At 44.8% G+C, this 16,731-nt stretch overlaps 1 protein-coding gene across 3 annotated transcripts in view; it reads left to right on the top strand.

Moving 5' to 3' along the window:
- LOC131686130 (protein O-mannosyl-transferase TMTC2-like) overlaps positions 1–16,731 on the top strand; it is an 876,983-nt gene that overhangs the window by 458,975 nt on the left and 401,277 nt on the right. For all 3 annotated transcript variants that reach the window (XR_009304937.1, XM_058970300.1, XM_058970299.1), the window contains exon 5: positions 8,660–10,133. Coding sequence is in view for 2 of the 3 variants with exons in the window: in XM_058970300.1 (XP_058826283.1) it covers positions 8,660–10,133 (1,474 nt within the window). In the remaining variant the exon portion in view is untranslated. The remainder of the gene's footprint in view (positions 1–8,659; positions 10,134–16,731) is intronic.

Genomic DNA, 16,731 nt, shown 5'->3' with positions numbered 1-16,731 from the left:
CAATGGTGTAGTGGATCGCCTGGTGGTCGCTATGTGTACACTGCTCACTAACTCGCCAATTCTTGTTAACCGACAGCGAAGGACTGCATGTCATCGACATGTTATGTCGATGATGGGTACCTGACCGTCCTTACGAAATATGCTAGCGGAACCTTCATTACAGTCTTATATCCAGCTTCGCCAGGGCTTCCAACAAGCTGTCACCTCTTACGTTCGTCAGCCTGCTACCCCACTCCACGGCCCAAGCAATAAAATTTTCTCCTATAACAACCGGTGTTCTTCCGACTAAAGAGTCGGTAAGTGCGTCCAGCATCCTATTGTACTGCTCTTGTGTCTATCTTGGAGTAGCATTCGCTACAGACGAATACGCCGTTGATCCTGGCGATCACGAAGCCTTCGTGTGTGTGTGTGTGTGTGTGTGTGTGTGTGTGTGTGTGTGTGTGTGTGTATTATCCACCACCTCTTGGACCAGAAAACCGCCAATTACTTGAATTGCAGCCATCCCTGCACTATCCACCACCAAATTACCGTTATCGGGAGGAACACAATACGGATCTTTAATAATTGCAACGTCGGACTTCGTTTCTGTTGGTTACTACCACAACAGTTGCTGTGCAATGTCACAATGTTTGAGATTAAGCTGGGTTGTCTTCATCATCATTGGCCTGCCTTCGCCTTTTTGTACTCTGAACATTAGCACTTCGATTGCTTTGTGTAGTTCTTTGTCAATTCTACCCACATTTTCTGCACAGATCAGATCTGTCCGGGCCTCTACAGTTTCTTGCCTGATGGCCGAAGCCCAGGCACCTCTCCGTTTGTTTGTGGCTCTAGCGATCATTCGTAACGAGCACATCGACCATCCGATTTTGATCTTACCGATCGATATAAGCTGGTTGGCTGCGGCTGCAGATAAACATATCGCTGCTGCCTGTGTGCTACCTTCCTCTATCTGATTGATATCTGCATTTTCTCCAAGTTACATTACTCCATGAGTGCGCTCCTCACGTCGTCTTCCGTTGTGATCTCGTCCAGATTCCTGCGCTCGACCACCACTTCTTGAACTAAAGCTGTCACGTTCGCTTTTAGTCCCACCGCTTCTACCACGAGTTCCCGATAGGTCGAGCTCTTGATCAATGAATCTTTCTTTAGATCGAACAGCATTTCGCCTTTCTGAGTGTGCCTGGTTCTTACTACGTTCTCCCACAGCTCCTTCAGCGTGGGAGGAGGACCGCAGCATGCATCACGCCGTCGTTTGCTTTGACGACTAGAGCGTCTTCCCTATACCTCTCTTAGAGCGGCCGAAGGTCTTCTGTCTTCTTTTTCTTCGTTTTGTCCTTTAGTTTCTTTTTTTCTCCTCTTTTCTACGATTTGTACGGTTTGCCATCACTCTCCATTTGTCGGTTGTTTGAATGTCTTTTACCGACCTTCTTGGGCTTCTTCGGTTCCTCCTCCCCTCCTGGTGTTTCCCTTACTCTTTTCACAGAACGGGAACTCCGGTCACCCTTCGGCGTCTCATAGGCTGCTGATTTCGCTATCTCCGTTGACTTCAGTATCTTTTTGGCGTTTTCAGCTCTCTTCAATAATGCCCCCTGTGTGTGTATGTATTTGTCAAAAATGTAAATAATTTTCCAGTGGCGTAGTAAGAAAATTTTTCGGGGGGTGGGGGGGGGGGGTGATATGAAGTATTTTCTTATATATATGAAAAAATGTTCAAAAACATTCTGAGCAGGAAAAAAATGTTCAAAAACCATCAACTCAGGAAACGGGTTTGGGTAGTCAAGGTAGGAAAGCTAGCTGTGGGTCTAGAATTAATGCTCTTCCCCTACGAGGACAATCTGGGCGGCAAACTTCAGACTGTCTAATTACTGAGCCCTTCAGTTCCCTTCTGCCATTCAGTACCACTTCGTCGTTAAGTTTCCGACTGGTTCGTGAACTACTCGGTCTAGTCCCCGACGATAGATCTAGTCTACTCCGACGAAAAGTTCCCCGGCGAGAGAAGTCTACCCAGGTGCTGAGGTCAGCTCGGCGATTCCGGTAGAGTAGGGCATCCCTTTTGCTGAAGCCCCAGCGTGACTGGTGGTGTGTCGTCGCGGTCTACGCCGTCTAGTTCCCGGCGGTGAATCTAACTGCACGCTGACGGAGAGGTCACAGACGACAGAAGTTCTCTCGATACCGATTCTTATATGGTTTCAGTACCACAACCTCTCGAGCCCTTTGGCTCCGTGACCAGTGCCATTTAGCACCGCAACTCTTTTAAGCTCTTTAGTTCTCTTCTTGGGCCATTTAGCACTACTTCCTTCATGATCCATTCAGCTCCTCGAGTTGTTTACGAACAACTCGGTCTAGTCCCCGACGATGGACCTGACCTACTCCGACAGAGAATTCCCCGGCAAAAGAAGTTCTCCCGAGATCGAGCTAATCAGTTAGGTTCTGAGGCCAGTTTGGCGATTCTAGTGAAGCAGGGTGACCCGCGACTAGTGGTGTTTCGTCGCTTTCTACTCAGTCTAGTTCCCAGCGGTGAATCCAGCTTACGTCGACGGAGAGTTCCCTGGTGAAAAAAGTTCTCCCAATATCGATTTTTCTTTGGTTTTCGCTATTTTTCTATCGAGACAATCGGTGGGGTGCCGTGGTCGGTCTGGCGAATCCGCATGGAGCGTGACGTCCGGTTCGCTGGCGTTTCGACGACTCATACTCGCTGTTCTATTGCAGTCTACTCGACTAGTCCTCCGCGGTGGATCTAACTTATTCCTGCGGATAGTTCACTGGCGGTGATTGCTCTCCCGAAACCGTTGCTCTATGTCCATTCCGCTGTAAGACGGTCATGATCTACATCATATCTCTGTTTACTGCGTTCCACGTCTTTACGTCGCTTGTCATTCTGTAGGCTACATTATTCGGGTTGATGTCCGGTCCTCCCGTTTTAAGTAAATCCATGCAAGTCACTTCAAACCTCGGACATTCAAAGACTCTCCTCGGACATTCAAAGACTAAAAACCTCGGACATTCAAAGACGCTCCGGCGTCTCCTCGACGTTCGTACACTCCGGGCACAGCGTTGACGTTGCGTACCCACACCGTTGACGATACTCCTTAAGCATCCGTGGCTCGGTAGGAGCTGTTTCAGGTGGAAGGTCATCTCTCCGTGCCTTCTATTGACCCACGTCGACAGGTTTGGATGAGCCGGTAGGTCCACTTTCCTTTATCCGTATGGTCCCATTCCTACTCCCACGTCACCATCGAATCGATTCTCATCATCTTCCTCACGTTTTTGTCGTTTCATTGATTGTATAGCACTTGATATCCTCCGCCAGGGTGATGCAGATGGGGATCATCTCGGCGATAAGGCATACTGCCTTCGGTACGCAATCGCAACTCGTACGACCAGCAGTCGAAGTGAACTGTTCCGCTTTTCGCGGTTCCACTTGGTTTTCAGCACCGCACCCCAAGCAGGAGCCCCATGTCGCAGTATCGATGACGAAGCACTAGATAATGGACCGACACTTCGCATATGTAATCAACGTGGTTGTTAAAGCTCATCCAGTCGTCGATTATCACACCCAATTGCTTCAGTACACGCTTCGATACGATCACGTACCCTTCGACGGTGATCTGTATCCGCTGAACAGCAGTTGCTGTCCAACTACAAATCCGTCTTGTGGTGAGCTATTTGCAGCTTGACCTGTTCATCCAGCTCTCGATCGTATCTATTGTCTCCGTCACCGACACCTTCATTTCTTCAAGTGTCTCTCCGCTAGTGACACGTCGTCCACGAAACCAACGATTTTAACTTTCCTGGGCAGCCTCAGTGTTAAGACCCCATCCTACATTCCATTCCAAAGAGTTGGACAGAGAATGGAGCTCTGAGGAACGCCCGCAGCGACTCGCATTGCCTTCTGCCCTTTGTTCGTCTGGTACGGCAGTGCTCTACTCTGGAACTAGCTCTTCAGGATCTAGCTCATTCCTTTATTCCACGCTGCGACATTGGTCTACACGGGACTGGATGGCCCGGTGACTTCCCTGACTTTGGCAGCAACATCAGTTTCTGCACCTTTCTTATTTCGGGGATTACCATCGTCTAAAGACTACAGCAGTAGCATCCTGAACCTGTCCGGATATGCCAGGATCGCAGCTTTAGCGCCACGGTTGGTATTCCATCCGGACCGGGGGTTTTCATTGATTTTAGTCACATCGACGCTTCTTTGAGCTCGTCGTTAGTCGCTTGCCACTCGGCTGTGTTACCTCCTTCTTCTTCGCCGTACGGTGTCGGTGACCAGGTAGTTGAATCGTGATTCGGGGAGAGACCCTCAACGATTATCTTTAGCTTACCCGGGCATATTTCAGCTGGTGTCGACGGACCCTCGTCTTCGTCATGACGACTCAGTACGCGTCCCCCAGGGATTGGCGTTTATTTCTCAGCACTTCTACTTATGGCAATTGTCTTGCTCAGCTTGATTTCTACCTTCTCAAAACGTAGCTTGCGCTCCTCTCTCACTCTCCGATCTTGCGCTCTGAGACCGCCTTCTGGCTCTAAGACAAGCAGCGTGTAGCGTACTGAGCTACTCATTTTACCAGCACCCGTTGACTGCATGGCTCCAGTTTTCGTGGCATTGTAATGTCACAAGCCGTCACAATCCTTCTTGTTAGATCAGCCGCATCAACGTACTTGATTCCGTTTTTCGCCGAAGTAACTCAAAGAGGTTTTCGTTAAAGGCTTTCGTCTTCCACTTTAGCTTGCCGCCCGTCCTTCTCCGTGCTGCAGCAGGGTTCCATTGGCCGATGCGGTAGTGAATCGCCTGGCGGTCGCTGTGGGGATACTTCTCGCACACTCTCCAGTCCATGTTCGCCGTCAGTCAAGGACTACAGAATGTGGCGAAATTTCTCTCGGTACCGATATCCGTTTCGTGAACTAATAAGCTCCCAGCTCCTCGCTTCGCCGCGATCTACTCGTTATAGTCCTCGGCGGTTGAGCTAGCCTCCACAACGAGCCGACAGGTAGGTGTCGAGGTCTGTTGCCAATTTTTACTACAAGGAAATATTCTCACAAGATAACTTTTGCAAATGAGACATTGAGAATTCCATTTAAAATATAAGGCATAGTTTTGTTTAACATATTCATTTTTTTTTCAAATTTCTCCAAAATGTTTCAGGGAGGGTTTTGTCCCAAAAACCACCCCGCGAACACGAAATTATTGCGACACCGAAAATGTCATGCAAATTTTCTTATAATGTTTAAAATCAAACCAAAATTTTAGGGTAGTTTTATACATATATTTACTTCAAAAATCAAAAGAAAAGTTAATCGATGGAGCCTTGAGTGTAACATTGAACGCATTTTCGCTTGATGCCCTCCATCAAAGTCTTTACAGTTTCATCCGGTACCAGTTCCTCAGTTTTTTTTTCATTTTCTTAACATGTCCTTCTCGTCTTTGACTGTCTTCTTGCTCTTCCGAAGTTCCCGCTTCATCATTGCCCAGTACTGCTCCATCGGGCGCAGCTCTGGACAGTTTGGCGGATTCATGTCCTTTGGAACAAAATGGACAGAATTGGCCACATACTACTCCAGGACACTTTTAGAATAGTGGCATGATGCCAAATCTGGCCAAAATAGCGGAGCTTCATCGTGCTGCTGCAAGAACGGCAAAAGGCGCTTCTCGAGGCACTCAGATTTGTAGATCTCGCTATTTACTGTGCCCTTTGTCACGAAAGGCTCACTCCTCAGTCCGCAAGAGCAGATGGCCTGCCAAATGAGATATTTGAAGGCGAACTTCGACATTTTCTTCTTCTTAAATTTGTCGTCCACATAGAACTTGCTCTTGCTGGTGAAAAACTCCAACCCCGGAATTTGCTTAAAATCGGCTTTTATATACGTTTCGTCGTCCATCACACAGCAGCCATATTTTGTCAGCATCTTCTCGTAGAGCTTCCGCGCCCGAGTTTTAGCCGTCGATTGTTGCCGCTCATCGCGGTTTGGGAAGTTCTGTACCTTGTATGTATGTAGTCCAGCTCTTTTCTTTACATTCTGGACGTAGCTCTGCGACATGCCGATCTTTTTAGCCAAATCACGGCTTGAGACGTTGGGATTTGCTTTAATCATCCGCTTCACCTTTCCCTCCGTCTTTTTGTTCTCCGGTCCCGGTTTTCTTCCAGCTCCTTTGCCGTGGTCCAACGTCAACCGCTCCTGGAACCGCTTCAACACTCTGGAGACGGTTGAATGGTGAATGTTCAACATTTTTCCCAACTGCCGGTGCGACAGGTCAGGAAATTCCAGGTGTTTGGAAAGAATTTGTTCTCTCGACTCGCGTTGGTTCACCTCCATTTTCGTTGAATCGAAAAACACGACTTCGAGTTTGACAGCATGTAAACAATACACATCAATGAGAAAGTGTGCAAAATTTGGTTGATTTTTACCCAATGATAAAAAAGTTTTGCCCTGTTGAATGTGTCGCAATAATTTCGTGTTCGCCCTTTATGAATTGAAAAGTGCGGCCATGTAGCAATTTTTCTTATAAACTGGTACTACTATGATGTTAAAATGATGCAAAACATTTTAAAATTGGTGCAAAATTACTTGGATTTGCCAGTCTAGATCACTAGTGACAAACCAAAATCACTTTGACCACAATGGCCACCGACAACGGTTACTGAGTCCATAGAAGCAGGAACTGAATAATGTTCAAAAGGAGGAGTATAGGAAAATTTAAAAAGTAAATTTGTATTTTGGATGCCAAATGCCTTTAAAATACAAGAAATGTTTTAAACTAAATTTTTGGCAAAAATGGACTTTTTTACATTTTTGCATATTTTTGACTTTCTCATGTAGATGCATTATGCAATCACTTTGAAAATAGTCAACCTAATTCCAATTTTTGTGCCAATATAGAGTTTCTGGATTATATCAGGGGCGTAGCTAGGGGCATACGGAGAGGGGTTGCTCCTCTTATTTCCTCCCCCGCACAAATCCCCGACTACATACGGAAAACGTGCCATTTGAGCCAATATATTCTGATTCCTGATATTACCCCTCTGACTACCACCCCAGCCATCTCTCATAGAAAGGTGAAATATGTTTCAATTTTATCAGCTTACAGAAACTAAAAGACTGATGAAAACGGGTCTTTACTGCATAAGGATCTTGATTATAGCGTTGTCACACACAACCACAAGTTTTAAGTTGTTATGCAAAATGAATGGTATCGCCTGGGCCAATTTGTTGAACGTTATCGGGCTTGAATGCCTGGTATTGTAGAACTCGATAAAGACGACTTCCGTAAGCCTAACTTCCATTTTCAGCTTTGGCAAATGTTTCCGAGCATCACTTCTTGCTTCTGCCATTCACTTAGCTCAACAGATCACCATGGCAACAAGAATTGAAATAACAGTTGTTCCGACACGGTATACAATATAAAAGTATCTGTTTTTGTCGATCGCTTCGTACTGACTCGGGCACAAATAGAAAGCACAATCAGTTTTGTGACCGTTGTCTTTGGTTGATCTAAATGGTAATCTTCTTCAACATTTTCTCATTAATTTGCTCAAACCAAACAAGACACTGATCTATTAAAGGTAGCTGAAAAACATGTATTTCTTTAATGTATTTTTGAAAAAATATCGGAGGAGCGGGCTTTAGCCTTTTAGTCTCTGGCTACGAAAAGAAAAATTATTTTTTGTCTATACTTTATAAATAATGTAATAATTAGACACGCTTGTATAAGAAAATATAAAACAAATTCCGCAAGACCATGGTGATAAAAGGGTTTTATTTTTAGAACCCAATTTTTACGTTAATCGTCAGTGGAAGCTTCACAGTAATTATTTTTAAATAAAGAACTACTCCAATGTTGGTTTTTCTTTGATCCAGCCACAACTGTTCGGAGGGAAGCTACAGCCAAATGCTCCCCTGCCAGCAGGCTGTAGCATCGTCGAACCACAATCGAAATTTTCAGAACCACTTCAAACCCTCCCAAATAAGTGCAAATACATAACAAGGTACTTGTCCTGTAGCCATCAACATTCCTGTAATCGAATACAACGCCATAGTCGTTTTGAGCAGCCTCATGCCGTGGTTCATTTTACGATCCGATCATTGGCATCGTCGTCATCATCATCATCATCATCATCACCAGAGTCAATATTAATTTGGTATCACTCATCCTTTGCGCAACGACGACCGATCGTTATGGAGATTTTCTAGGATGGTCGGTTGTGGTTCGCGAAAGGAAAAAAAACGACTCGAGAACAAAGGTAAACAAATCGAACGAAATTATTTTATTCCAATCGTTTAACATCAGTCAGCAAGCGGTCGGTCGTCTGTTCGTGGTGTGAGAGAAAGAGGGCGGATGGATCTCTTGCAATACCCCTGACTGTCAGCCACTCGAAACCAATGCGGCCCAATACAGAGGCTTATAAGCGATTACTTTTTTTTCATTTACCTGCCCCTGAATCAACACGATTACCATCGCCATCATCATCATCACCATCATAGAAGTCGGATTATGTTGAAACTGAATAATTCATGCTTTCGGTACACCGACAGTGTTTGATTACGAAGAGCGTTCGGGCTGGGCGAATTTCATTGATCGTGTTCTCGTTATTGCTCTTCAACAGCCAGTATCAATGTTATCAATTTTCGATTAAACGATTTATTTTATCTCTCATTGCAGCACCGTTTCCGGAGTGTAGGGATTCTGGCTGTCGCCTTGGGCACTATGCTGCACATTCGACTCTCGTTACCTCGACCAGCGGGCCTGTTCTCTACGGCGGATAACCCAACGGCCAAAATCGGATCCATTTGGACTCGATTTCTAACATTCTCGTACCTGCCGGTGTTCAACTTTCGTATGCTAGTGTACCCGGATGTGCTGAGCTTCGACTGGGGTATGGATGCCATACCCCGGATAAACAGTTTATTCGAAGGGAAATCTATACTTTCGCTACTGTTCTATGGACTACTGACGAAGGCGGTGTGGATAAACGGTCGAACTTTGATGAGTCACAGTTTGCCCAGTGTAAATAGTAGCTTCAATAGGAAACTAGCTAGTAAACTTGCGATGGCCCGGGCTGGTCAGGATAGGAATGTGGAAGATTCCTGCAGTTACTGCAAGCATGAATTCAGCCCTCATCACTCGAACCAGTGCCGGGTCTTGCACAACAACAACAATATGTCTTCGATTGCTTGCGGGTGTCTCTATCCGTCCTGTAAATATTTGTCACTTTCGTCACCTAGTTACTTCCACCGGATGGATGACCCTAGTAAGATTGCTGTTGCAGTAGCTTCAGGATGCGGCAATGGCTACTGGCAGAAGCACCAGTACTGGCAACGAGATAAACCAGTGGCCAACGGTTTTAGCAGTGATCATTTACCGTTCAGTATAACGATGGACACTGCCTCGAGGACGGCGTCATCGTCGTCTTCATCTTCGTCGTCGTCGTCGTCATCATCGTCCTCATCCTCATCCTCATCCGCATCCTCGTCCGCTTCATCCGTGTCTTCGCTATCCAGCGTCGACCTATCGACCAAGTCCAACGCCTCAGCCGCTATCCTCATCTCAATCTCCTTACTGATCTTTCCTTTTCTACCGGCGACCAACCTTCTCTTCTACGTCGGCTTTGTAGTGGCCGAACGTATTCTCTACCTCCCCAGTGTTGGATATTGCCTGCTGATCGGTTTGGGTGTGAGCAAACTAATCGATGGAACCACGGGTTCCGTACGTTTCCGTGGCAGTAGCCCCCGATCTAGTGGTTTCCGAGTGAAAAGTGGTAGCAAAGGTTCCAATAGTGATGGTGATAGATATAAGTACCGTGCCAACGGTCACGCCGCCAGTGCAGGTCATAGTGCGAAACATCACAAAAATCATTCCACGACGGTTGGATGTATTGGCGCAGCAGCAGCCATTGCAGTTCCAAGGAAAAGTGCCAACAGTGGTAGTGGTCATAGTGGGGGTCAGAGTAGAAAATTCGGTAGCAGCGGAGGCTGTAGTGGTAGTGATCGATACCACCAGCGTAAACGACAAATCATTTTATTGTGCTTCGGCGTGATGTTGACCGTGTACAGTGGGAAAACCTTGCTGCGCAATCTGGACTGGGCCGACGAGGAAAGTCTGTTCCGGAGTGCGATTGGCGTCAATCCACCGAAAGGTAGGTGTTAAGTCCAATCAGAAGAATCAATTTAGCTTGAATTCCGTAGAAAAAAACTTTCAATTGCATTGACCACCACTCCATAGACCGAGCTGTTCGGATGCTCGGACACGGTGGCTTACCTTTCACTCAGCTGTGGTGAAAAGTTCACACCAAAAAGTAACTTGAACACAATTCCCTATGTTCAGTCAGAATGCTACAAAAAAAACTAAGTGGAACAAACTGCAGGTCTTCCACTCTATCCTATATATATCGAATTGAATTCAACAGTGGCGAGACCAACAGTGCCGCTGCTGTGCCACCCCCGCCTCCTGCTTCCTAGTGGGCATAACCGTTTCCATCTCGTCGTTAGTTTATAGTTTCAATAAGGTGTGGAAACGATGGCGGTTCCTGCTGACCGGGTTCCGGGTTTTGCCTGGAACTCATTAGCATTTGATTAAAGCAGTATTACCGCTGTTGTCGGTGGTCCAGCCGGCTCCGGAATGGGAATGATAAAGTTCGCGAAAGCGATAAAGCTACATCGGGCAATCGAACAAGTTTAGTGTTTTGCGGAAGCACGCAGTTTAAGCTTCATTAAAGAGCAGTTGGAATGCGAGCAATGGAACTCGAATCGTGTGCCTTGGCGATCGATGAGGTGCTGTGCAATTGCCACTGTAAATTATGGGATAATCTTTCCTGTTTGAAGTTTTTCGAGTTATATTATGGATTATGGATGTCGAGTAGGGTTTATTTTTGCACTACAAAATGTTAACGTAGGGTTAAATGTTATTGTATGGCGTTTGATGTCAATCAAATCGGGATTCCAAGGCAATTACGAAATAGGACCCCTAGAAATGATTTCATTGGACAAATTGGCGTAGCGAGGGGGTATTAGGGGGTAAAAAAAATTTGAACTTAGAGAGGAAATAAGTAATTCTTCTGAATTTTGAATTAGTTGATTTCTAGAGAAAATTTTCAATAGGATGTAAGTAACATTGAGAGCCTCTCTTTGTTTACTTTCTCTTTCGTTTATTACGACGTCACTACAACACTTTGCACTAATGTTCCAGTACATGTCGAAAGCCGACGGTTTTTACTAGAATATTATGCAAAGAATAGAGTAGTAAATGTTGAAATGGCCGAGTAATGAACAGAAGAGAAAGACCCCAAAGAGAATCTCTCATTGTTACTTACGTCCTATTGTAAATTTTCTCTAGATTTCCTATGAGCATGAGCATGAGTATGATGACCGTACAATTCATAGCTGCTACTCCGTGATTGACCAGAATTAGCAAAATTGCACAGAATATCAACTAATAGGGCCTGGATGTGATTTTCTAAGTATGCTCATTCTGTATTAATAATCAGGCTTCATTTAGCTCATCTTTGCAACGAAGAGATAGAGGAAAATTTTACCCCCCATAACATGAGTTTTATTGTGGTGCACATTTTTTGCCCAGTAGCTAAGAGAGCAGAGAGAAACCACATTCTCTCATTGTTGAATCCTCTTGCTTGTGACAGAGCAAAGCTTTATTAGATGCTCTGTTGTTACCTCATCATAGTCTGGTGGAACAACAGAGATAAATTTCTCAGTTGGCAGATGAGAGTAAAACAGTTTTCTGTTTACCCCCAAGGGAACCAAATTTAGTTCCCTTCAAATCAGTGTTCGATTATTTCAATCGGCTTTCAAGATAAACGTATTAATCCATGTTTTACCTTCTGAGAATAGTAAAGATGTTTGAATTGGGCAGCTCCCAGTTCAAAATCGCAGAATAACATTAAGGGGATAAAATTTCAAAATGATCAAAAACCATTTGTTCGAGTTGCATTTCCAGCCAACTCAAAAAAGTGGGTTCGAGAAAATCGCGGTTAAAGTTTTTAGTACCCCCGAGGGTCACATAAGCGGCGTTGCAGAAGAATTGAAAATTTGAACATTTATATGGCGTTATCGTCTTCCATTTTTGGGATATAATTTTTAACATCCTAAAGCACATTTTAGACTAATAAATAAAAATTCGAGGTTTTAAAAATTCTACAGTGGTGTAACCCAAGTCTCAATATCCTTTATCAGTCTCATAGGCATTGAAGCCTATGAGACTGATAAAGGATATTGAGACTATTTTCATCTTAATTATATTATAACCCTGGGCACTCGAATTAAGTTTACGTTACGTTTAAACCCCAGTATTCCACTATTTTCTGCCTTAATTAAATATTTGCAAAAATAAAATCAACGTTGTCTTCAAATCATTCGCAAAGACATGTTTAATAAAAATTGTCCTAGTATTAGTACTCAATTGTCCATATTTGAATTGTCGAGTACCGAAAATTTTTACTTGGGTTTTGAACATGTTCGGTTATCACCTTAGTAAACCAATTATGTTACCAAACTCTCCGCAATATTTTTCTTTTTATTCAAACGTCAAAAATACTCAGTAAGTTTTCAGCTGAAGATTACTGACTTTTTTAGAAATTTGATCATTGAATTTGACGAATTGCTAGAGAAAGTAAATTTATCAGCTTTTTACTAGTTGTTGTGCGACCCCTCAATTCGCACGCACCTTCACATTGATCATCCTGGTGAGGATCGATACTGCAGGCGATATAGATTGACAGCGAACAAAAACGTAATCGAGCGAAAGAGTGAAGATCACGCGGAAGACTTTCTATTTCTATTTCGTGGAAGACGTTTCTATTATATTAAATTTAATCATCCAGTGAATTTTGAATTATTCTAAATCTTAAAACTAAATATTACATGCTAGGTATTTACACTTATATTTAAAACTACGAAAATATCTTAAATTATCTTATTTAGCCTAGGATAACCTAAAATTTACTTCACTGGGAAAACCTAATTGAATTGTTTTGGACTGAATGCACTAAATGTAAGAATTATTATGCTATTTGAATTATCCCTAACAAAATATTTTTTAGGGTTTTGTAACCGATTATCAATAAAGGTTCACTGATCCAGAAACAACACCATTCAGTTCAGTTACGTGTGTAACAATTTACAAAACCATTTACGGAAACTCTGAATAATATGTCGGATAGAAGAGTTTCATCCAATGCGAGCGTGTCCTCACATGCAAACGCAGAAAATAAGGAAACTTCGAACCTCGGCAAGCTTCATTCCACAGGCACTACAAACCGCCTTACTACGGCACGTTCCTGCTCACTTTGTCGACTTGTTGATATGAGGGATACTGTAAGCTGTAATGTGTGTGCAATGTTACATAACTTCTCTTGCATCGGTTTGACGAAGGTTGTAGGCAATAACCCATGGAGATGTCAAACATGTGTACAAGCCACGACACAATCATAAGAACCTGCTATAGAATATTTTCCCAGCACAAGCATGCAACAGCAGTCGGGTGCGCCAGAGTGAGCACGATCAAGGTCCCACCATACAGCACAGCTGAATAAAAACACCGTACGAAGTGATAGAACGTCGAGAAATCTAATACAACTGGAGCTGGAACAGTTGGAGGAAGAACGAGCTCTTCAAGAAGCAGAAGAGTTGCGAAAACGCGAATATATTAAGAAGAAATTCGCTTTAAGAAAAGAAATGATGAGTGAGGCTGGTTCGAGCTGTGTAAGTGACGACAGATCCCTAGAGAATGTTAGAAGCTGGTTAGATAAAACGAACCTGGAAACTGGAAAAGTAGATCAGGTAGTCCAAGAGGAAAATAGAACCGCAACAGAGCCCCGCTGGCATTTAGATGGATACGCTCCCAGCGCTAGTAATGTGAAGACGAACACGGCAAAACTCGATCTCCAGTGACCGATCTACAGCTGGACTAGCCTTCACGAGCACAGCTAGCAGCGCGACAATCGGTTCCGAAAGAATTGCCTCAATTCTATGGTAATCCAGACGACTGGCCACTATTCTTCGCTACGTACACTCACACAACTCTGCTCTGTGGATATTCGAACGACGAAAATGTGTTTCGACTCTCTAAATGTTTAAAAGGCAGAGCCCTTGAAGCTGTGAAAGGCCAACTCATACATCCTAATAACGTCCCTGGAGTAATCAGAACACTCAAACTGCTCTTCGGTCAGCCAGTAGCGATTGTACAGACAATGATCAGTAAAATAGCTGCACTTCCAGCCCTTCGTTCCGATAAGCTAGATCAGCTGATAGATTTTGCAATAGCAGTGGAGAATGTACGGTCGACAATAGAGGCTTGCGGACTACGAGATTATTTGTATAATGTGTCCCTTCTACATGAGCTAATTGAAAAGCTACCCGCGTCCATCAAATTGGATTGGGCAAAGCATCAGCAGACCTTGCCACGTACTACTCTCGCAGAGTTCTCGTTTTGGATCTACGCCCTCGCTGAAGGCCGCAAGCACCGTTACCAAAATTGGAATAGGAGTCGGGAAATTTGGAAAGTCATATGCGTTTGTCAACACACACTCAGAAGCAAATGAATTTGAACAGCCGATAGAAAGCTCTTCTATGAAACACTTTGACGCTAATCATGCAACGTCCATCCAGCATGTGACGTGCATGGTTTGTAGAGGCGCGTGTAAATCGGCAGCGGATTGTAACCGTTTCCTTTAACTTACATACGACAGTAGGTGGGCCGTAGTTAAAGAGTACGGATATTGTAGGAAGTGTCTAAAACGTCACACCGAGGACTGTACGACTAAAAGGCGATGTGGGAAAAATGGATGTACGTATAAACATCACGAGCTGTTGCACAACCCTTCCAAAAACAATGGAAGCACTGTAGTTGACAACGCCGTTCAGCCAGCCCAACCGGTTTCACACAACACTCATCGGTTTACATCGACATCTGTTCTATTTCGAATAGTGCCCGTTACATTGTATGGTACCAACAAAACAATAGACACGTACGCGCTTCTGGATGATGACTCATCCCAGACACTTTTAGATCACGAACTTGTCGATCAGCTTCAATTGAATGGGGTGCATACAGTGGCGTAGTAAGAAAATTTTTCGGGGGGGGATATGAATTTTTTTTTGTATATATATGAAAAAATGTTCAAAAACATTCTGAGCAGGAAAAAATGTTCAAAAACCAACAACTCAGGGAACAGGTTTGGGTAGTCAAGGTAGGAAAACTAGCTGTTGGTAGAGAATAAATGCTCTTCCCCTACGAGGACAATCTGGGCGGCAAACTTCAGACTGTCTAATTTACTGAGCCCTTCAGTTCCCTTGTGCCATTCAGTATCACTTCCTCGTTGAGCTTCCAACTGGTTCGCGAACTACTCGGTCTAGTGTCCGACGATAGATCTAGCCTACTCCAACGAAAAGTTCCCCGGCGAGAGAAGTTCGAGCCAACCAACCAGGTGCTACGGTCAGTTCGGCGATTCCGGTAGAGTGGGGCATCCGGTTTGCTGGTGGTGTATCGTCGCGGTCTACGCGGTCTCGTTCCCGGCGGTGAATCTGACTGTAAGCTAAAGGAGAGGTCCCAGACGAAAGAAGTTCTCCCGATACCGATTCTTATTTGGTTTCAGTACTACAACTTCTTGAGCCCTTTGGCGCCGCAACCGGTGCTATTTGGCACCGCAACTCCTTTAAGCCATTTAGTTCTCTTCTTGGGCCATTTAGCACTACTTCCTTGATGGTCCATTCAGTCCTCGACTTGTTCGCAAACAACTCGGTCTAGTCCCCGACGATGGACCTGGCCTACTCCGACAGAGAATTCCCCGGCGAGAGAAGTTCTCCCGAGATCGAGCCAATCAGCTAGGTGCCGAGTTCAGTTCGGCGATTCTGGTGAAGCTGGGTATCCGGTGCACTGGTGCGCCGATGACCCGCGACTAGTGGTGTCTCATTGATGTCTAATCCGTCTAGTCCCCAGCGGTGAATCTAGCTTACGCTAACGGAAAGTTCCCTGGCGAAAAAAGTTTTCCCAATATCGATTCTGGGGAGCCGTGGTCGGTCCGTCGAATTCGCATGGAGCGTGACGTCCGGTTCGCTGGCGTTTCGACGACTCATACTCGCTGCTCTGTTGCGGTCTACTCGACTAGTCCTCGGCGGTGGATCTAGCTTATACCTGCGGAGAGTTCCCTGGCGGTGATTGCTCTCCCGAAATCGTTGTTCGATGTCTATTCCGCTGTAAGACGGTCATGCCATCATCGGTTCTCAACCTTTTTCGTACCACGGATCCCTTAGATATCACACTGGGTTGCTGCGGACCCCCACAGATAAACATCAATTTTGTATGCTATCAATATGTTATTTTCAATTTGTTAGGAAACAAGATTTGAAATTTCAATATGCACTCGGAAAATATATTTTTCTTCGCGGACTCCCAGCAATGACTTCGCGGCCCCCTGGGGCCCGCGGACCCCAGGTTGAGAATCACTGATCTACATCATATCTCTGTTTACTGCGTTCCACGTCTCTACGTCGCTTGTCATTCTGTAGGCTACATTATCCGGGTTGATGTCCGGTTCTCCCATTTTAAGTAGCTCCCTGCACATCACTTCAAACCTCGAACATTCAAAGACTCTCCTCGAACATTCAAATACTTGAAACCCCGGACATTCAAAGACGCTCCAGGCACAGTGTTGACGTTGCGTACCCACACCGATGAAGATACTCCTTAAGCAGCCGTGGCTCGGTAGAAGCTGTTTCAGGTTG

The sequence above is a fragment of the Topomyia yanbarensis genome, chromosome 2 (genome assembly GCF_030247195.1).
Source record: "Topomyia yanbarensis strain Yona2022 chromosome 2, ASM3024719v1, whole genome shotgun sequence".
In the NCBI taxonomy this organism is placed as follows: Eukaryota; Metazoa; Arthropoda; class Insecta; order Diptera; family Culicidae; genus Topomyia; species Topomyia yanbarensis.
This window is presented reverse-complemented; position numbering and strand designations above follow the sequence as displayed.